Here is a 21,704-nt window from a genome sequence, read left to right on the forward strand (position 1 = left end):
ACCTGTGAGCGCCGTGAGCGTGCCCGCGAGAATGCATTAGAAACTTTGTGTTAAGTGTGAACAGTAATAGGACAAATAAGCATTCCGTGTAAAATTGATTTAAATTTGTGGCAAGCATTAGCGCGCAAGCAGCACAAGCAACGAAAGATTTTGAAAGAAGTGTATTAAGGACGTAAACACATTCAAAGCACCGTCCAAAACCAAACGACGAGTAGCGGAGTAATAGTTATGCATTTGTACTCCGATTACTGTTAGTTTCATTGACGCAAGAAAGCGAGTGATTTTTAGACTTTTACTTTTCCTGGAAGGTTTCTTCTCATCGCGACACGGCGCGCACTGCATCACACGTGAGGGCTCTGGAGTCGCACCAGGAAAATGCAACTGATCAGCAGGTTTCTCTGTAAGCGAGCGACATGGAGGAAGAAAAAACTAGGAGGGAGCATGACGTCACAATCTTGAAGCCTAGTCATAAAAAATATAGTGGAAAGCATCATGGGAAAATGGCCCTCACGTGACAAGGCAGCGGTAGCTCTTAGCCGGATTTCGGTTTCGGTTTCGCTCTCTCGTTCTACGAGCAACTGCGCGACCATCTGCTTGTGTTCACTGACGGCTCCGTGGTGAGCACAAACTGCTCGCTCGCCGCAGCGGCCACCATCCCCACGCGTGCGCTCACTGCGGCACAGTGGAGATATTGGAGCACATGCTCCTTCGCTGTGCCGCTTCTGCAGTGCCGCGTCGCGAAATGCTCGCGGCCTACAGGGCGCTGGGTATCTCCCCGGACGGTCTCGAAGCGCTCCTGTGGGCGCGCGGCAGTGCGCGCATCTGTGACAGAACAATGGTGAGCCTCTGTGCGTTCATCAAGCAGGCGGACTTGACTTCCCGCTTGCTCTTTGCCAGGTTGTGCACGCGTGACACGAACGCGCCGTTGGTGCTACCTCGTACGGTATACGCGGCCGGGCGCCCCACCCCGGCCGCTAGTGCAGTGTGCCGAGCGCGCGATTAGTCCGCGACAGGACGCTACGTGCGCGCGGCTATGTAGTACATACAGTTTACTTCTTTTTGTAAGTGATTGTGCGCAGTGGCCGGGAGACCCCGCGCATGGGCAGACGTAAAGCCGCCGGCACTCTCTCTCGACAGCCAGAGAGAGAAATGCTTCACTGCCGCCTTTCACGTCGGAACCGCGTATGTGCGCGAGCGTATTCGGCGCGACTTGTGCCTCGAGATTAGCGGAGAACGGAGGGCGCATGGGCGGGCCGAAGTCCGCCTGCGCGAGAAATAGAATCTTGCGCAGCGCGCCGGAGCGCTCGTTACCGTCCGCCGTGAGCGCTCTGGAAGCCACTGCACCCTTTTTTAGAGGCTCGTTTTCTTCGCCTACTCTCGAGTTCTGCGCTTATAGCATGCGCTGAAATAAACGCTCCGTATGTGTGTATAACGACGAGAGGAATTGCTCTCTATTCTCTATATGAAACACAGTTGAACAGTGACGAGGTCGCGGCCGCACCCTTTGATGAAAAGTTTACCTCCAGTTTTCTGCAGTGCTCCCAAAAACTCAAGAGTGTAATCAACAGAAGTGTTGAGACGCGGAGCCTTCAGACAACCTCGAGCTCGGTACGCATTCCGCCAAAGCTGCAACACAGGCGCTGCGCTTCTGCGCTACATCGGAGCACGGACGTTCACTAAAAAGCACCGCTGGTTGGCAGTCTAGTAACTGTGGAGGAGGGCCTATTTCCCAAGAGTCAGTGCGCAAAAGTCCCTCGGCAGCGGAGTCAGAGGAGGATGGCTTGCAGAGGCTGAGCGCACTCTCTCCTAGTTTTTTTCATCCTCCATGGCGAGCGAGGAACCGAGCGCGGTTTCTGTTTGGAGTGTGCGCGCGCTGTGCACGTGTTTTGTGTGCAGGCCATGCGGTTGTCTTGTTTTGAGTGTCAGCCACGTTAATTTTAAATGGCTGTGAGCGTAGAATACACGAGTTCCGCCTGCAATCGCAGCCCCCAGGCACTGGACTGGGGCCAGAACAACGTCATAGCTTATGGAGCCTGCAATGCTGTCGTCTTGTATGATCCTGAGGTATTTCATGCATTTGTATGGTAGCAGTGGTGTTTGTAGAAGCTGGAATTACCTATTTGCGCAGGCGAACGGCGGTTCTGGTGCTGTAATTCACACGCTTGTCAACCACAGCGCCAGGGTCAACTGTGTTCGATGGGTCCGCAGAAAAAACAGTGAGTTTTGTCACGTCCCTCCTTGAAACGCCATCATCCGATCATTGTGTCCAGGCAGCGGTAATCGTTTGACCTTCGTTCTCCTAATTGAAACATCTTTCACAGGTGCGGAAACGACCTTGCTCAGCACATCTGTCGATAAAACAGTGACTATATGGACCAAGGAAGGCGATCGCGTAAGTGTCTAGTAGAACGAGATCCCAAAAGTTTGGGCAGCGCCGAAGGGACAGTCAACTTAATAACGGAGTGAATTCTGTCTAAAAGTTCGTTCCAGGTGCAAAGCTTGTCGGACATGAGAGCGCTGTGACGACTGCAGATGCTTTGTACACGCTGCCCGCAGCAGATGCCTCGATGATCGTAGCTAGCGCTGGTGGGGACTTCTTCATCAGGATATGGGAGGTAGACGCAGGTACTAATTTTGTTGTGCGACGAATAACACCGCAACAGTCCCTGAGAAGTTTGCTTCAGATAAACAATATATATGTGTGCAGGATTCACGACCAGATGTGTGCAAGAGATCAACTTGAAAGGAAACTTTGCAATGGATGTCAGGATGTGTTTCTTGCCATCTTCTTCTGGTATGTATTTAACTTTTCATCATTTTTCAGTGTTTTATGGCATTTCACACAAAGCAGTATAGTAGTTTTCATACTAAGGAATGATTGTGAAATTTTTTAGTACTGAGATTTGGTCCTAAAGTAACTGCTTGTGTGTGCGGAAGGGGGGTTGGACCTCTGCGTGAGATAGAGAAGGAGAATGTAACTGTTATCTTGGTCAAAAACTTACTTTTCCAGCGGTGTGCTTTGCAGATGCAAACTCACAGCTGCCACAATCTGTGTGAAATGGGAATGTAAATCTCGTGACTCCATGGAGTTGTTAGATATATGAAAATAGCCGGTAGCTCCATATCATGTTGTTGTAATCCACCATGGAAAATTCCCAACATTGCTGTGAGGAAGTGTAACCCAAACAGAACAAAGATTGATCTCTTAAAACTTGGTACCTAGGAGAGTGGCTTGCATGGTCACCAAAATTTGAACTGCGCACCATACATTTGCCGTACAACCATTTTGAACATCTTATTTATCATTATTTTGCTCTAATGTTCATTACAGGGTATACAGCATTTACAAGCTACATGCTGCGAAACAAGCAGGCCATGTTACATGGGTGCGCCTAAGTGTCACCTTTACATGAGTTCAGGGAAAAGGCAATGTATGAAACAAAATAAAAAGCCTGTGACAGAGTAGTTCTTATGACAGTCATTCATGGGGTACTCAAAAAGTACTCATGTTACACAAGTGGTGCACGAACTTCAGTTATGAAAACTTATCTCAAACAGCATTTAGCTGGCTATTTTGTACTCAAGCTTTTGAGAGACCTGTATTTAATAAAATAATGTGCAGCTGAGTTTTCACACTGACACTAATTTTTATTGGTTACATGCAAGTTTTGTTTATAAATAGGTTGCATATTTTTATTAGTTACATGCAAGTTTTGTTTATAAATAGGTTGCATTAACATCATAGCAGCCTTTATGTTTGAGACCAGAAGTGTGGGGAAAAACCTGTGTGTTTTTCCAATCTGCTTATTGCCACCTGCTTTGGCCTGCACTACAGAAGCTGTGCTCTGCACTCATTCATGGCACTCATGACATCATGTGCAATGCATGTATAGTGGTATTAATGTTTTCTCTGAATTTCTATTGCTGTGAGCAAGAGACCTCTTTCCAAAGTAAATAAATTGGTGTTGCTTGATGGTACTTGTATTTAACTTGAAGTTTTTGTCAATACTTCACCACTACACTGTTTTCTTCTTTCAGTTCCGTTGCTGGCTTATGGAGGGAATGACATGATGATCCACTGCTACTACAGAGATTCAACATCGGGCTTCCTCAAGTGTCATACTCTACATGGCCATGAGGACTGGGTTCGCGGCATTGCCTTTGAGACATGTGGTAAAAGACATATTTATTCTCATTTCACAAATACTGCTAAATGTGTAATGTGTGCAGTCAACATTTGCAACACTTCAGGAAGAAAACATAATAAAATGGAAGTGAAGTTTCCTGCAGAACTCGAAAATGATATCTTCCAAGGAGTTGACTTTACAATGAAAAAGGTTTTGACTGAAGAGAACAAAGTGTTGGACTACATAGCAATATCTAAATGCATTAGATGCTTGGGCAACAAAGGAATACACATGGTGGGGCCCGTGATAGTTCTGCACAAATAGTGTTGAGTGTAACATACAAAGTATGTTTGTATTATACCAGACGGAAATGCTTGTAATGCTGGCTTCTGTGGCTGTTGTATTCAACTGCTGTGCAAGAGTTCACGAGCCATATGCCTATTAGTGGTGACAGCATTGTGATGGAAGCACAGTACCGAGATTGTGGTACAGATTGCAGAACCCCATGTGGCCATAATCAGTCCGCAACATCCTTTCCAGCATGCTTCACAATAGCTGAGGTGTAGCTATGGCACATAAATATCCATTAATTTTGCCACATGGTACTAAGCTAGTCACTGTAAGATTTCTGTGCCTAGTGACAGCTAGTTGTGAGCTGCCAACTTTAAGGCATCTCATGTTCACGCCTCTGTCAAGTGACCTAGTTAAACTGCACTTTCTTAAGTACCTGTTGTAGTTTGTATATTGGGTGTTTTACCTAAGATGTTCTGCATATTTTAAGAATACCCTTTTTGAGTTGGAAGAGCCGTTTTTCTTCATAATATTGTCAGCGGTGAAACGCATCAAAATACAGCTAAGATGTGCTGGCTAGCAGGCTGGCTAACTAATGTTGAGTAATTAACTTTTGACTATTACTTTTAGTCTTCTTATTTATTGAGAGGCTTGTGGCCCACTGTAAGCCATATGCATACGTATCAGTTTTTAGAATTTTGAAAACGCAGTTACCCTCGGTGCTGTGGCCCAACAAACTCTGGCTACATCACGCCCGCTTTCGAGAAGCTTGCAGGCAAAGCAACCTCTCTAGTGCACGTATCTCGTTAAAATAGCCAAAATTTGGTAGCCCACAGTGCCGAGGGTAAATGCATTTTTGAAATTCTGAAAATTGATATGGATATTATTTCCAGCAGGCTACACGCCTCTCAATAAAGAAGGCGACTAACAGTAATAGCTTAAAAGTTAACAACTCAATATTAGTTACCCAGCCTACTAGTCAGCACATCTTATCTGTATTCCGATGCGCTACACCACTGACAGTGCTGTGCTGAAAAAAATGCTTTTCTAACTCAACAAGCCTACTGTTCAAAATTGCTGAACATCGTAGATGAAACATCCAGTATATCATTTTTGCAAACATGAGATGTAAAATAGGCTTTATGAAATACTTAACCTGTCTCCTGCTGCCAGAAATTACCAGAGTGTGCTGATTATGGCCGCACTGTATTTCTACAGCTCGGAGAGAATTCTTTCCTACAACTAAAGAAAGCATTTCTTCAGACTAGTGAACTTTCTTTATTGTTTATAGTTTATGGTTTATTGGGGTTTAACGTCCCAAAGCGACTTAGGCTATGAGGGACGCCGTAGTGAAGGGCTCCGGAAATTTCGACCACCTGGGGTTCTTTAACATGCACTGACATCGCACACCACACGGGCCTCTAGAATTTTGCCTCCATCGAAATTCGACCGCCGCGGCCGGGATCGAATCCGCATCTTTCGGGTCAGCAGCCAAGCGCCATAACCACTGTGCCACCACGGTGGCTTCTTTATTGGTTAAGATTACATAATGGTACAATGGTCGTTAGAGTTTTTGCGTGTTGTAACAGGTTCCTGACATCTATATAACTGGCTGCTTCACAGGAATCATAAAGAAGAGAGTTAAAGATCGCTTCACAGTGCCGTCCGTATTGACTGGAGCTTTGGCTTGAAACAATTATACTTTACTGGTTTCTGAAAAGAGCTCCTGACCACACCGTTCCAACAAGGGAGAAGTTGAAAACTTTCATTTTTACACATTATTTTTCACATATGGCAGGCAGGCAGCCACCTTTCTTAAAGCCAAGGCCACACTATAGCCAAGATGAACTGAAAAGCAACTAAAATTTCAGAAAACAAGAAGCACCTACCATCATCATTGTCAAGTTTTTTAATAAAGGCAGCATGACACGTCCTACTCACCACAAGCTCTCTGTAAAGGGCACGTAAAACCATGACAAGCTGAGCATGTCGCTGACTATATTAGTACAATCTGGCACAATTGTAACTACGACTCACCTGTGTTAGCAAAATGATTAACTGTGGTCACTGTAGTCAGATATGGCCTGACATCAGAAAACATGAAAAATGCTCTCATTCATTTAAATTTTCTCGTTACATTGTGATTTTTCTTTTGCTTGCTATTCTTCTGTAGCTGAATAGAACACAAGCACATGGAAATGGTGTGGAGAAAAACAATATGTCATAATATTCCACACAAAGGCTGAGATCTGAGCTGATTGGTTCGCTGCCAGTTGATCAAGCTAGCTCAACCGAGTGGCTTTCTACTTTGCCTGATAGCACTAAATTATAAAAAATTCTCATACCACTGATTTATTTAAACGTGATAGTTTATCAAGATAGAATAGTTACTTTTGTTTTTTCTTTTTTTTTTACATCTGGCATGTTGAAACAAGATTCACTGCACGAAATGTTGTCTTTTCTGGTTTGTATAACACTTTTATCATTTTCTTCCAGCTGACAACAGCATTTTTATTGCTTCGTGTAGTCAAGACTCTGTGATACGAATTTGGAAGATATTGCCAAACAGTGAGAATGAGTCTGTTACTGGTGACAGCATAACTGATGAGATCAAGCTTCAGGAGGCTACCTTCACTGCTACAGTTGATGGTGAGTTGTTCATTGGATATTGTTTATATAGGAGTTGTGTTACCAGTGACGTTGTTAAGTGTCAGTTCGCCTGCATAACGCGGGTTCGGGCCAGAGCCAGCTGAAGGTGCAGCCAGCATTCACCGTGTGCCTGCGCTCTCACTCCGAAGGAAGTAAGTAACAGCTATTTGAGAGCAAAAGTGGTTATTACACAGTGAGCTGCATTACAGAACACCGCACTAATCCTGAGACCTCAGTACAACCCATAGCCCAGCTGCAGCGCCCGAAAGCGGGCCCATGCTGCCGCGTGCGCACAGCAAGGACTACACATGCGTGACGGTACAGTTAAGGGCGATCACGGGCTACACAGCCAACCAAAGGGTTATGTTTCATGCGACACAACACAAGAGAGGATGGGGGATGTGTGGAGCTCATCCAGATGACACAGGCTGCATGTCGATGGCTCGTCACGCATCGCCACGGGCTACGGCCAGCACAATCCCCACAAATATAAGTATTGGAAAGTAATGCAGAATGAAGTTTCTAACTCAGTGATCTGAGGAAAGTGAAAGGCATCTGATCATGCTAGGTTATTGCATGCTTTTTCGTGTAGTTACTGAGGCCTGTATTTTTCTTTTCCGTTCTGCTTTTACTGTGCCTCGCTTCCTGTACTTGACAAAACTGCAGTCCTTTGATACACTTAGTCTGTGCTGCCATTGAACTTGTGGATTGCTTTCGCTGTTTGGTCCTGTCACTGTGCAGCAGGTGCACAGTCAGGCCGGAATGAAACGCGAACACGCATATGTCATACATTTCTGCTTTGCAGCGAGATATTCCTTTACAACCTATTTTCGATTATGCATTTCAGTAGGCCCTTTATCCAGACACATGAATCAGGCTAGTTGTACACTTCAGCTGAAAGTAGGCAGGTAAAATATTTTGTTTTCTTGACATGCTCTGTTCGCGTTTCATTCCGGCCTGACTGTACATCTGCACTCATTACCAGCTGCATTTACCAACACCTGCTGGTTGACCACCACTGATTGTTGCTTCCCTTTGTGCGGGTCCTATTTTACAGGAAGTGCACAAACCTTTGCTGTTGGCTTGGAGACAGTTCTCTCTGGTCACGAGGGCTGGGTCTACAGCATAAGCTGGTGCCCTGTGACGTCTCAAGGTAAGAAAAAAATGAAGGATGATTTGGCATGGTTAAGCCAAATGCAAATTAGGTATGCTAGCACTTTGGTTTCAGTTCGGTTTCGGTTCGAGGCTCAGTTTTCAAGGTAAAGCAGGCTTTAGACAAAGATTGGTGAAATCAGACTTAAGCTCTGCCGCAGGGTTACGACGTGATAACGTTAATGGGTTAATGCCCACATATGTGTAATTGGTCATCCTCTTTACATTCATAGATCACTGGGAGTCCTCACTCCACACGTGATGCAGTGGTGCAGTGGTGAAGCGATGCGCCACTGCTGTGCAATGGCAGCTGCTGCCACTGGTGGGGCTTGTCAGACCCAGGCTTCTCTTCCGGAGCAACCCCCTCGCAACCAATCATTAACTAAACTGCCACCTGCCACGGTGAGCAGGTTGCAGGTTTGCAGGTTAACCAGACAGGCAGTGGCAAAATCAACGAGTGGGAGTCTTAGTGCTAGAAAGTCTGTCTGGTTCATTGCAAGGAAAATGTCTTGGTTCGGCTTATTGGAAGCAAGCTACCTGATGTGGGACAGGAAAAGGATTGTGAACCTGTGAGGCATATTTCTAGTGTCTTCGGTTTCATATTTTTTTTTGCATGTATTTTCATTAATAATCATGATGATAAACCCTCTTTTGTAAAGTCATACATGTAGCCATTCATGACTGAGAAAAAAATTGTAGCCACAACATGCTTTTTTTTTTACTTGGCTGTGTGAGCCACGTTTCTTTTGTGTTGGAGTTTTAGAAGCTGGCTTAGAAGCTGGCCTGTTTGCATTTCATAGCAGGTTTAGTTTACTGAGCATCTGTTTCTTTACAAAATGTCCAAGAAGCGTTAAGCTTGTGAACAGGATACTGGGATTATAATGATCATACCATAAGTTCTTTTCCTGAGGCGATGGGTGTGGTCTCATAGCTTGAAGTTTTATCACAAAATAGGTGCACAGTTCAGAATTAGGGCTACCAGAACCAGCACAAAGAAGCTGCTTACTGGTCTTGTGTTGGTGATCTGTGTTGTCCTGTTAGAACAGAAAGGTCAGAAGACTGTTTTGCCATTGAAAATTTCTTTTTGGAAGGGCCCAACTTCAGCAGGTATTGAATAAAACGTGGTAAAGTTGTGAATTGACAAGGTTGCAGTGTGTTAACCTGCATCTTCCCTCTAATGGCACTGCGGGAGTTGACGCCAGCCAAGTTAAGAAGATGATTTAGTTTTTAAGAAGGCGCAGGATGGCTTACTCCGTGCCTACTTTACGAGTGACTGGCAGTTCCAAGTGGTAGTCGGTATACAGAAAAATACACATTTGTAAATATGCATGTCTGGGCTTGCTATTGTAACAGGCTTGTCATATGTTGTGGCTGACTCCAGGTGAAGATGGCTGTGAGCTACACACCCTTCTCTCAGCATCCATGGACAAAACTGTGGTCGTGTGGGAACCGGACACTTTATCAGGGCTTTGGCTTGACAAGGTGAGTCTTTGCGCAACAACAGCATTTAAATTGAAACTTCACTGATGCATTTTGCAAAGGTCACGGGGAAAAAGTGTAGTAGATGCTTTATGTGATCATAATCACCATCATCAGTTATGTGCTGCCTTTGTTAATGTCTTTGAAAGTTGAAGGGGGAGGAGGGTCTTCAGAACTTGTTTTTTATACACGTCTTGCTGAAAGATAGCATGCAGGTATATCACAGAGTGCTGATTTCAGATATGAATTTAGTGCTCAGATATTTCACATAGAAGGAAATATATGGCAAAATAACATATTGATTAGGTAATTTCTTGATGGGCCTTTATGATAATTTCTCAGTCTAGAAAAGCTTTTTAAGAATATGTGGACATTTCCAAAGGTCTGTCGCACGTCATAAAGGTTTCCTTTTTGCCCTTAAGTATGAAAGATTAGAAAATAGGTAAAGTGTGGACTAATCACTGTCAAATTGTTTTTTGCTCTCCAATTTGGTTATTTAATATGATCAACAGAATGACTTTATAGGCGTTTTTTTAGCTTCAGGGTGTGCTGTGGGCCTTTGAAATTGTTTGCATATCCTTAAAAAAAGCTTTTTTAAACTGATAAATTACCATAGAAGCCCGTAAGAAATGACTTAAATAGGATAAGTTATTTTGCCATGTATTTCCTTCCAGGCAAGACATTTAAAATCTAAATGCATATTTGAAGTCAGCATTCTGTGATGTACCTAAATGCTAAGTTTCAGCAAGATATGTTTACAAATAAAAAAAGTTTTTAATGCCTTCGTTTTTCCTTAAATACAAAATGGACTACATTTGCTAAGAATGAAATTTATGAAAGTCCTAAGAGCCAGGCAAGTAGCGGAACTCCTCCTTATAGACTTGCAACAAAGATTAGGTTTCGTGTTGAATCTTTGTCCCAGCAGACTCTTGTGGTGTCCCATAATTCTTTATTTCCTTTTTCTCTGCAGGCTCGGTTTGGTGACATAGGAGGCAACACCTTGGGCTTCCTGGGGGCAGTGTTTGGTCCCGATGGGAAGAGCATTCTGGGTCAGGGCTTCCATGGCTCATTTCACATGTGGAGGAGGCAAGAGGTAGGCTGCTTGTTTTCAGGATGTTTATTACGTTGCTAAACGTCTCATTGAAGTAGTACCTGCCAAGCTGACCACCGTTTTTAGGAGCAGATTCAAACAGCTTGTAGTGTACTTGTTTCTTTCTCAACTTGGAGTTTTGTGCCCTGGTGTGTCTCATTTACTATGCCACACTTATTGCACTCTGATTCGCCTACTTTACTTTTACATGCAGCAGGTTCATGACAGTTGGTCGCATAAATAATGACCCTTTCCTTGAAAACCTTGCGACCCTGTCTCCATTTGCGAAAGCATATAGCACACGAAGCAGTCAGACATGGAAGATTCCTCACACCCGTACTAACTATGGCCGCCAAATGCTGATGTACACACTACCACACGCTCTTAACTCTTCTGATAACGCCTCCAAGTGATCTATCAATCATGTATGTGTAATTACTCAAGACATTAACACTTACAATTATGAACCCGCAATGTTAGCCCTATCACTTAACGTGTTTTTATGACTATGTAAAGCCGTCGCCATATATATATTGCTTTTCTTTATATCGCTATCACTTTTTGTCCACTGCTGTATTGCTCTGTGAACGGGGTGCTAGCCTTTGTCAAGCCGTTGCAGGCTTTTTGCTAGCACCCCGTTGCATCACGAGTTCTGTATCATCATTGTTGATGCTAAATAAATTTGAATTTGAGATAAACTATGTCTGTCTGGCACTTACCTGTTACTCAGAACTTTTCTCATGGTCCTGTGGAATAAGTTAGGATTAGTTGAATCACACAAGCAGTTTTGTGATGTGCTTGGGCCGTGTGTATCAATGGCTAAAGGTTTTTTTTTTCCCCTCTTTGTTATTTTTTATAATTTCTGTAACCTTTTTTGCAGTGTAATGCATTCAATTCTAGTTAGTCTTCTACTCTTTCAAAGCCAACCGAGCTACAGCCGTTATTTCAGTGCAGTTGTTTTAATTTCGTTTTTCCCTGCCAGGGCAGTGGCGACAACCTGTGGCGGACGAGCGTGTCTCTGGGTGGTCACTTTGACAAAGTGGGAGACATTGCTTGGGCTCCTGGCGGAGAGTATTTGTTGAGTTGCAGTTCCGATCAGACAACCCGGCTGCACGCCCCTTGGGTCACCCCTGCAGGCACAGTGAGCTCAAGTTTTATTTTTCTGTGGTTTCGAAGGTTTTTCAATTTCTGTGTAGGCTTGCAATGTGCATGCATTTGGTGCAGTAGACTTGTGCAGAGATTAGTAGCCAAGCTTTTAAGCTTTTTATATATCCAGCAAATCATTTCTGCATTAGTGGTGGTTAAAGTATTCGTAATGGCCGGCACGCAAGGTGCTAGACTGAACCTTGTTGAGGAATCTTTTCTTTGTGCTTAAACATTGATCACAACTTCTCGTGGAGTGCATGCTTTTTTAAAATTTACTTTGCACTCTTATTCAAACACGATGCACTCTGTGCAGCTGTTGCTTAGAACAGTTATGCAGATTTTTACAATGGAGTTCATGTCGCATACCTGCTGTGATTTACACTTTTGTCATAAATGCAAGTTAAACAATTTATTGGCAACTGCTGACTTCTCATGCACCGGTCTTTTCTTGCAATTGCAAGCAAGGGTCGTTTTTCTGAAACTGGCCTTGATGATGTTATAGTCAAAGAAAAACTCTGATAAGCTTGCTGCAGCAGCAGGAAAAACCCCGTTGGCTGAGTGAACTTGTGCTGCCATCTGGTGGGGGAGGAAAGAAAGAGGTATGAGGAAAATGTTCGATATGGTACTGTCCGTAGGGCTCACTCAGTGACTGTTTCTTTCATTCAAGTGACAGCTGTTTTTAATCAATTTAAAGCTAAGCAGCAGCATCAGCAACGTTTTGGTAGAAGTGTTCTCTTATGCACAAGTGATCTGCAGGATTTATTTCCTAACTAGTGATTAATGTGAACCTGGAAATATTTCTGGGTGGGGTGGTGTGTTAATGGGGATCTTATTTCACAATGCATTTAATGAACTTTGTTTATAGTAAAACTAAATTCGATGAAAAATTTTTCACCATGGGTGAAGGGAGGGAACCCTTTGCACAGATTCGCGTTTGATGTGGAGGAACATTTTTGAGAAGTATAATTGTGTATGTGGCAAATATGCAGCACGCACACTAGAGCCATGAATGTAAGCACACTGAAGACCTGAGTTTCTTGCTATTAGCATGTAGCACCTTCCTCCTCTGCTAGAGTTCTACTAGACTGGAGTAGAAGACTAGAGTCCCCACTTCCAGTGTGATACACTTTGCATGCTTTGTCATCTGTAGGTACTGCAGCAACATTGCACCCAATGTGCTGCAGCTGAAAAGTGGCTGCAAGAATGTTGTGAAAAAAAGATACGCAATGACCCTGTGTACCTTTCATCTTTAAATGGCAGTGGAAACATGCTGATGTGTCCGAAAAATTATTGTAGCTTTATTTAACAGATGGCAAAGATGGTGTCCTTTCATTTTTTATTTCCAGTCCTGGAAGGAAATTGCCAGGCCACAGGTGCATGGCCATGATCTTGGATGTATTGCATCAACAGGAAGGCTCCAGTTTGTCTCAGGTGCTGAGGAAAAAGTGCTGCGTGCATTTGAGGGAACCCGGAATTTCGTTGACAACTTTGAGCGACTGTGTGGTATCGATCTTCTGCTGCACTCTGGCATTAAGGTGAGCATGCCCTCTGCTCAACATTTCACTCCCGATATTTGTAAGTGAACCTAGAATTTTCAGTGATTCTTCAGTGAATAGTGTTTATTTTATCAGATGCTAGGGGCGTGCTAGTGTCAGATTTTTGGTTGTGAAGCAAATGCAAATAATAAAATTGGTTGCAAGTTGGATCAAGTATTTTTGAATAGTTTGAATAGTGTATGCTGGGACATCCAGTGCCCATTCTTAGCTCAAACGTAGTGACTGCTGATTTGTGCTTTGTTTCACTTTTTTGGGGGGGCATTTTCTCGCCCCTCTGAGTTTTCACTTCAGATGTCACTTGTGGTGACCATCTCGCCCCTTTCTGCTTGTAATTTTTAGTAGTAGTAGTAGTAGTAGTAGTAGTAGTAGTAGTAGTAGTAGTAGTAGTAGTAGTAGTAGTGCTGAAGCAATGCCATAGTAGCTTGAGCCATGTGAGGGAGATGGGGGGCCTCATTCCCCAGTGCCGTTGGGCCCCATCAGTTTTCTGATGAGCCAAGCTTTCCCCTGGCTTGGTGTGTTATAACATCAGGACCAAGACATGCCAGGGAAATGGGATCGCTTTATTCCAAGCAGGCGTGCATATATACTGATAGGTGACGTCACACGGTTCACGCTCAGAGATGGTCGTGCCAGATACACATGTGGGCGTGTCAGCCTACTTGCTGCGTTATCGCATGGTGCTTGACTTCTCTGAAGTGAAATGCTTGGACAAAAAGATCACCTCGAGCACACCAAACACGTTAGCCATGGCACTCTTTGTCCAAGTTGCATTTCCGCCGTCAAAAATCAGTTCACCATTGTCAATCCTTTGTAGTGACTTATGTATGCTGTAGTGTGAGGTGCCCATCGTTGCTTGTCGTATACAGGTATGATGTCAGCACTACCCGTAATTGTGGTTTGGGTGCAGCTGAGACCCAGGCAAGAAGCAGTGTGTTTCCAAGATGGCACTGTGCCCTTCATGAAAGTATTGTTGCTATTTCTCCCAGCTGTCTCTGAGTAGCGCATCAGTGCTGTCAGATCTTGGCCCCATGTTCCATATATAGTGTTGTTTGTTTCAATGGTGTCACTCTCAAAGGCAGACATTATGGCCACTGGAATGTGCTTGCATCCTATACTGTTGGTGCACGAAATGCCCCAGGCTTGTGTGCAATGCTGCCGTTCAAAACGAGCCTTTTTTTTTTCTTCCCTCAGGAACTGGCTGAAGGTGCCAGCGTGCCTTCCCTAGGCCTGTCCAACAAGGCTGTCTATGAGAACGACCTGACTCGTAGCGTTAGTGATGAGGAGCGGCATCCGAAAAACCAGTTCCCCGAGTTTTACTTCACTCCTGTTGTCCTGACAGGTGCCTGATCCTATCTCATTACGGCATGCATTTGACACTCTGTATTCCTGTCTTTTGCTGAGAAGTGCCTGCTTATCTGTCTGGTGTATTGTAAAAAAACTTTTGCCCCAGGAAAACCAAAGCCAGCTAATATGAGCATCCTCTCAAAAGCCATTTATGCTAATTGCACTCTTAGCGTAAAGGCTGCTCAGGCTCAGGTAAAAGCTCAAAATTGCTCAAACGTGCAAAAGAAAGAATGTTTAGTCCCCAAAGCTCCATGAGGTTTGCAACGGATGCTATAGTGGATAGTTCCACATTGAGAAAATAGAGACGCCAGATTTTCCATCGCAAATTTAATGGTGCAGAAGGTATTAGTAAATACGGACCCATTGACATTCACTTGCACCAGGTGAATGATTTATAATAGATTTTTTATCTTGCGTGGTTTCGGTTAAAACAGCTGAACTGTAGCTAACGTGTCACAGCCAGGGTTGAGGGCACAAGAGGTGTACAAAACCTCCGGTATAATTGCTGCTCTGTTGTTTTGACTCACTCCAGGTCTTACACTAGCCTGCCTCAGCATTTGGAATGACATCATGAGAATGGGTAGAGTTATGTCTCTGTTTTTTGGAGCCTCACATGACCTCAGCCCAAAGCTGTCGAAACCAAAACTGAAACTGGATGGAAAAAAAAAATTATGAATTATTTACTGGGTGCGGCTGAATGCTGCATCTGATCCATGTTTTATTATTCCAAAGCAAGAACATATATAAAACATTTGGTATCCCTACCCTTTCAGTTTCAGTCACTTGAGTTATTCAGCATGCATAAAAAACGTATCAAATTTTCTGCATTTTTTTTTTGCATTCACCAAAGTGAGGCCACAGTGGCTTGGAATCAAGCTTACAATCTTATACTGAAAAGCATTATGCCACAGTTGCTGAGCCACCACAGGTTTGCATGTAAAACTTTGGTGCATATTAACACAGTAAACTTGGTTAGTACAGTAAGCCTGTGTGTATGCTCCTGCATTCACGCTTTAAATGTGTTTGGTCTGATTTCACTCCCCTCTTGTACACTTGTTTGGCAGCTTCAATGGTGTAAATGCTTTGTCACTGTAAGTTGTTAGTACAGTTTGCCTTGAGCAGGTTAAGAATTTGCTGATGCAAAACCCCTGTTACTGGGAATCGGGACGAAGTAACGTGTGTCTGTCAGACTCAAAGAAAACCAAAAGACTGCTTGTCATGTTACGGACAGTGTCTCGTAGTATTCAGAGCACTAATTATTGGGATTTTGAATGAAAATTTCATTTGTTGGGTATTCAGAGTCCTCGCCGGCGCATTTTGCAGAACAGACTATGGCCTTTTTAGAAAAAAAAATTTTATTGATCTAGAAACTTTACATCATTGCAGCCTCCACTAATGCAGAGCACTAATTAATGTTGAATGTCATGGCACCTTATTAATAAGCTTCAGGATGAGTTCTTGACTAAGTTTACTTTAGATTTTTTTTCAACACAGACAAACACAACTGATCCCACAGATTCTTGCTAGGCTTGTGGATGTTGAAGAATGTAGCCATCCACTGTTGCTGGTTTACAGAATGACCCATATTACAGGTTAGAATTATAATATTTACACATGGCTGGATGTCTCCTTTCAGCGGGTCATATTGTCGATCGAGATGTGGTAGCTTGTTGCCTGCTTAAGTCTCAGAAACTGTGTTGCAGTGGTGTGTCTTTGCCAGTGTATCTCCTTCTCTTTATTTGGAGTGTGAAATGCTAGAGGCCATTAATGGCTGTTGCCCACCCACTTACGCCCAGAGCCACCCACGGAGGAAGACCTTCTGCAGAACACCCTTTGGACCGAAGTTAGGAAGCTGTACGGACATGGCTACGAGCTGTTTGCACTGGCAGGCTCCCATAGTGGCAAACTCATTGCCTCTGGCTGCAAGGTACAGTAGTTCCAGTATTTCTTGTAACACTGCTTCCAAGTCATGGCTTAGTGTCGGTGTGCTTGTGTGAGGCCTCAAAACTACAATGCCCAGTGTATCACATATGATACACAGTGTAAAAATGTGAATAGATCTCATTTGTGTTTGTAAATATTTACTAGTTCTTCACATTATTGTAGAAACAGGCTTTCTAACATGTGCTTTTGTTAAAGCAATGTCAAAGCGCAAGCTGCCAAAGACCCAACAGGCCTTTGGAATATCGCTCACTGCAAAAGCCGACTTTAATGGAAAAAACATTGTAAAATTTCTCTGCTTGTATTGCTACTATGGCAACTGATGAAACAGCTTTGAATTTTGCTAGTTATCTAGTGTGTGCACCCGAGTATTTGTGGCAGAGTTTTGCATTCTTGGATCCTGCACAGAAGTAATTATAAATTGCTTTCTCTATAAAAAAATCGACGATGTCTTACATTCTTGCGCTGGAGCAACCATTAGTGACGAAATACTGAAAGCTCACAGCCTTTACCCAGAGTTTTTGTTGCTTTGGCATTATAGGGTTAACCTGCATGCGCTGCTGAGCATTGCTGCAGGTTGTCAGCATCCTCATGTGTCACATTTTCTTCTTTGCTCTTATTTATGACTGTGATGGTGAGCCCAGGCAAGCACGAAGCAGCATGCGGCTATACTTCTCTGGGACACTGCTACATGGAAGCAAGTTGGGGAGCTCGTATTCCACAACCTTACCATCACGCAAATGGAGTTCTCTCCCGATGACCGTTACCTTCTCAGTGTCTCAAGAGACAGGTCCTGGTGCATACATGAGATCGACGTTGATGGTGAGTCCATGAAATGCATTGTTAAATTGCTGGACTATATGTCCATTGCGAGAATACTAAAGTTCAGTAAAAAAAAGATTTTTGCTTTGTCTCTCTTCAGATGGTTAGCTCTAGTGGAGGCAAACACTGGTTTTGAAATGCACTTTCATCACTAATACAACCAAATACATATGGCAGCTGTTGCCTTGGATAGAACACAGTTGTATTATATTTTGAATGTCAGCACTTTGTGTTGCAAATGTGGAACTTCATAAACATGCCAGAAACATTGTCCGACAGGTTTTTCACAGCACGAAATGCCATCCTTTGGTCAAGGTTGATAGCCTTCCTCTATGCTACTGCCCACCATTAGGCACATTTTTATGCACCCAATCAGTTAAATCGAAAAAAAGCAAATGCTTGTAATTCTTTTTGTGCATGCATCTGTATACTATACGATGTCAATGCTGGGCATGCGATCCTATGGTCAGAGAGTAAACGCATTTATTGAACCTAAATCTTTTTGTTCAGGGAATGTGTTCAACAGAATAGCATCTGCCGAGAAGAAAGCTGCTATCCACCAGAGGATTATTTGGAGCTGTGCCTGGTCCCATGATGGCCTGTATTTTGCAACTGCATCAAGAGACAAAAAGGTAATCTCTAATAATAATGGCCCCAAGCTCCGCATGTGGCCACAGTATTGTTGGTGGAGAAAAAGTCTGAGAAAGATACGAGCAGGCACTTTCAGCAAATGCAGGAACTGCTACAAGGCTGTACCGCATGTAGTACTTACTAGCAGACAGCTCTTTTGCACAGGGCTTTGTGTGGGTAGGGGTACAGCTGCATTCTGTCCGGTTCTGTTCTCATTTTTGTGCGCCAAAGATTAAAAATTGTCAGCAGTCACCACTTCTGACATGCTGTAGATTGCTACAAATGCAGTTACAAGAACAATTGAGTGCAGTAACATGAACATAGTATTCAGAATAACAGATAGTTTGTAAGTTAATTACAAGTGAACTGGCACTAGGATTTACGTGCAAACCTATTTGGCTTGTGGACTATTCTTGTCACTATTTGTACCACTGACCGTAGTTTTAATGTTGGATTACTTTCTTTGCCACTTAATGAGTTATTAATATCTGGGTTAATTTATTTCACTGTGTTCTGAATGAAGGGGACCAAACAATCTCAGTATGCACAGGACCATCGTTCCGAGGTTTTGATCTTCCAATGCGAGTGTGCCATTTCTCGTTTTATCTTTACACCAATGCTCAGGTTGTGATCTGGGGATGGCGAGCAGCAGACAAAGCTGCAGAAGCATGTCTGGGGCCCTTTGAGAGCAAGGCAGAGTTGACTGTGGAAGACTCAGCCACAGCCGTCACGTTCGCACCCGGTATTTGCAGTGGCAACAACAGGTGGGTACAGATGCAAGACCGTGAGATTTGGATCATGTAACAGTCTGGTGCATTGCAAATCCAGGTACCTCGTTGCCATAGGACTCGAGAAAGGAATCATCCACATCTACGAATGGAACTTGGAACTCGGCTGGGCCCTCCGTGAAACACTGCAGCAAAAGTATCCTTTATCCAAAGTTTGCCAGCACGTAATCCACTAACAAAAAAAAAAAAAAGCCCGCAAATATTGCATTTTCCATTCTGCTGTCTTGTTAACCCACGAAACTGTATTTACAGACAAAACGGTATATTAACGCGATAGCGTTAAAGGGTCCCTGAAAAGGGTGTTGGAGTTTGCTATAAAATGCTTGCATTATGTAGAGTATAGGCCACCAAGAGTTCATGCCGCATAGAAGACCTCAAAAGCGAGCCGATAATTTACAATACAATTTTAAGAACTCCCTCTTCCGTGTCTCATGGCGACCAGCGGTGCTGAGCTTTCGCCCGAATCCGCGTGCATCACGTCATATAGCGCTCTTTACGTCGGCAGCGGAATGCCATCATTGGTTCGCCGCGCCAGCGCCGTCGATGCCAAACCAGTTTAGGAGGCGTTGGTTCCGGCCCCCCTGGGGAATTCCCACGTGCGTCAGCGGCCGGTGGACCAACATTTCAGAGTGCAAAAAGTGACAAGAGGAGAGGGAAAGGCGAGAAGACGCAGAAATTCAAATTTTGACTACAGATATACAGATAGCTCAGCTTTCACAAAATGCATCGAAAAAATTTTTGCTGGAAGATTTTTGTGACACTGCGTCCTTTAGCATCCTAGGCATATCGCATTTTTGTTGGGACCCCTTTAAAGGCCCCGTTACCCAGAAAATCCGGTGGCAGAAGCGTTGCGAGCGAAAAATCACGAGCGTGACTCAGAGAGCAACCCAGAAGGCAGGTGGGCCATATAGGTCACATGACCTTGCAGTGTCATCACAGCCTGTGCACCCGATAGTTAGCAAACTGCCCACTGTGGCAGGCGGCAGTTAAAGTAATGATCGGTCATTCGAGAAGAGCTGCGTGGGTCACATAAGGCACACTGATGGAAGCACCTGCCATCGCAGGGCAGTGGTGCATCCCTTAGCCGCTGCATCACTGCACCAGGACCGGTATGGGGACTCCCAGGGGTTTATGAATGTAAAGTTGGGAATGACCTTCTGCGTATATGGGAATTAACTCATTACACATCGCGTCATACCGTTAAGGCGCAGCATAAGCGTGCCCTCCAATTTTTTTCACTTGTACTACATACTATAATGCAACTTTTCTGCACCTGGAAATGAAGCTTCATCTGGACAATTTCAGCCATTATAGTTGCTCAGTAGCTGGTGCTTTGATACCCAGCTGCTGAATTTTAAATTCAATTCAGTTTCAACTATGGCACATGGTAAGGAAATCCACATAGTCTATTTTAATCTAGGCCACATGGTACATGCACCTGTGAGATGCAAGAATACATTTTTATTGAGGCCACTTCAAGCAGGTGGCAAAAAAAAAAAATGCAAACATCAGTACAGACTCAAGAAAAGGAAATGTTAGTTGTCATTTGTCACTTAATTTATTCACAGTGGACCTTCAAAGTCATGTACCATGCTTAGTGCGAACACTTCGCATCAGCTGAACGTGACTGTAGGGTGCTAATGTGCATGTAAATTGTGGCTACATGGAAAATACACCTTTCTTCCAATGTCCAGTATTTCATGGCACAAATTTTTCCTTCATTTACTGGTTCTGTAAATTAAACCTTAAAGCTTGCCATCAAAATCCATCGTGTATTGCTTTGCTAGGGAAAATTTGAAATTAACACAAAACATGTGTCAAGTAAAACTCCTTTCTTCAATGATTCGTCATCAAGAAATTTTCAGCTAGTAGACTCTGCATTATGCATCACTGCCGCACTTGTGGATGACCAGAAGATAAGCATACATCTAGGCCTTTCAGAAGCGGCTCGAGTTAAATAATTTTTAGGCAGTTTTTTCTCTGTTGCTGTAGGAAACAGATCAGTTGTTCCAACCTTGTTCAGCATCGCATAGGATTTGTCCTAATGACAGTTCTGTGTCTTCCTATGCTGAAAATATTGGTGCAGAATCCTTGACTTGCTAACAATCAGCTTTGCGCACCATTTGTCAGTGAAAAGGTTAAAGTTTTGCCCTAGATCGGATCGTGGTGCGGGGAATGCCTTTCAGCTGGCAAGCTGTGGTGATGACCACATGGTGCGCGTCTACAACATCCCACATCGCTGTTGAAGGCCAGTCAAAAGGACTTTCAGCTGTAATTATAATAAACTGCTATGATCTGTTCGAACGAAAAGGCGGCTGTTCCTTCTGCTGGCCTCAGGGCTTACAACAAGTCGTGCTGGAAAAAGGTATAAAATGCTTATATACTTGCATTGGAAAGAACTGCATGCTAACCTTATCTTGCAAAGTGTAATATGTACATACACAAAATGTCATGCAATCATAAATGTGCTCTGAAAAAAACAGGACTGTTGAAGTACTATGTACAAAAAATGATAGTTGCAAGGCACAAGCAATTTGAAGGTATGCAAAAATATCTGAAAATGAACTTTGCAAGCTACAGAAATTGTGTGTGTTGTGAAGGCACCAAGAACAAGTGCAGTCTTTCTCAGAGGTGTCTGGCCCATGGGGTGTGCTGTTAAGCCAATGCAACCCTGCAGCCCCAGATCTTT

At 43.7% G+C, this 21,704-nt stretch overlaps 1 protein-coding gene across 1 annotated transcript; it reads left to right on the forward strand.

Moving 5' to 3' along the window:
- Positions 1-386: 386 nt before the first annotated feature.
- Elp2 (elongator complex protein 2) lies at positions 387-21,315 on the forward strand. The gene is made up of 20 exons (XM_089544437.1): positions 387-404; positions 1,829-2,064; positions 2,129-2,216; positions 2,322-2,392; positions 2,481-2,625; positions 2,708-2,794; positions 4,039-4,173; positions 6,915-7,067; positions 8,125-8,220; positions 9,601-9,701; positions 10,669-10,791; positions 11,771-11,929; positions 13,281-13,469; positions 14,682-14,829; positions 16,631-16,761; positions 17,420-17,597; positions 18,108-18,229; positions 18,852-18,991; positions 19,056-19,151; positions 21,126-21,315. The coding sequence occupies exons 2-20, from the start codon at positions 1,942-1,944 to the stop codon at positions 21,259-21,261; spliced, it is 2,421 nt and encodes an 806-aa protein (XP_089400563.1). The 5' UTR covers positions 387-404; positions 1,829-1,941; the 3' UTR covers positions 21,262-21,315.
- Positions 21,316-21,704: the final 389 nt, after the last annotated feature.

This window comes from Amblyomma mixtum, chromosome 5 (assembly GCF_055824585.1).
Source record: "Amblyomma mixtum isolate Tamu chromosome 5, ASM5582458v1, whole genome shotgun sequence".
NCBI lineage: Eukaryota > Metazoa > Arthropoda > Arachnida > Ixodida > Ixodidae > Amblyomma > Amblyomma mixtum.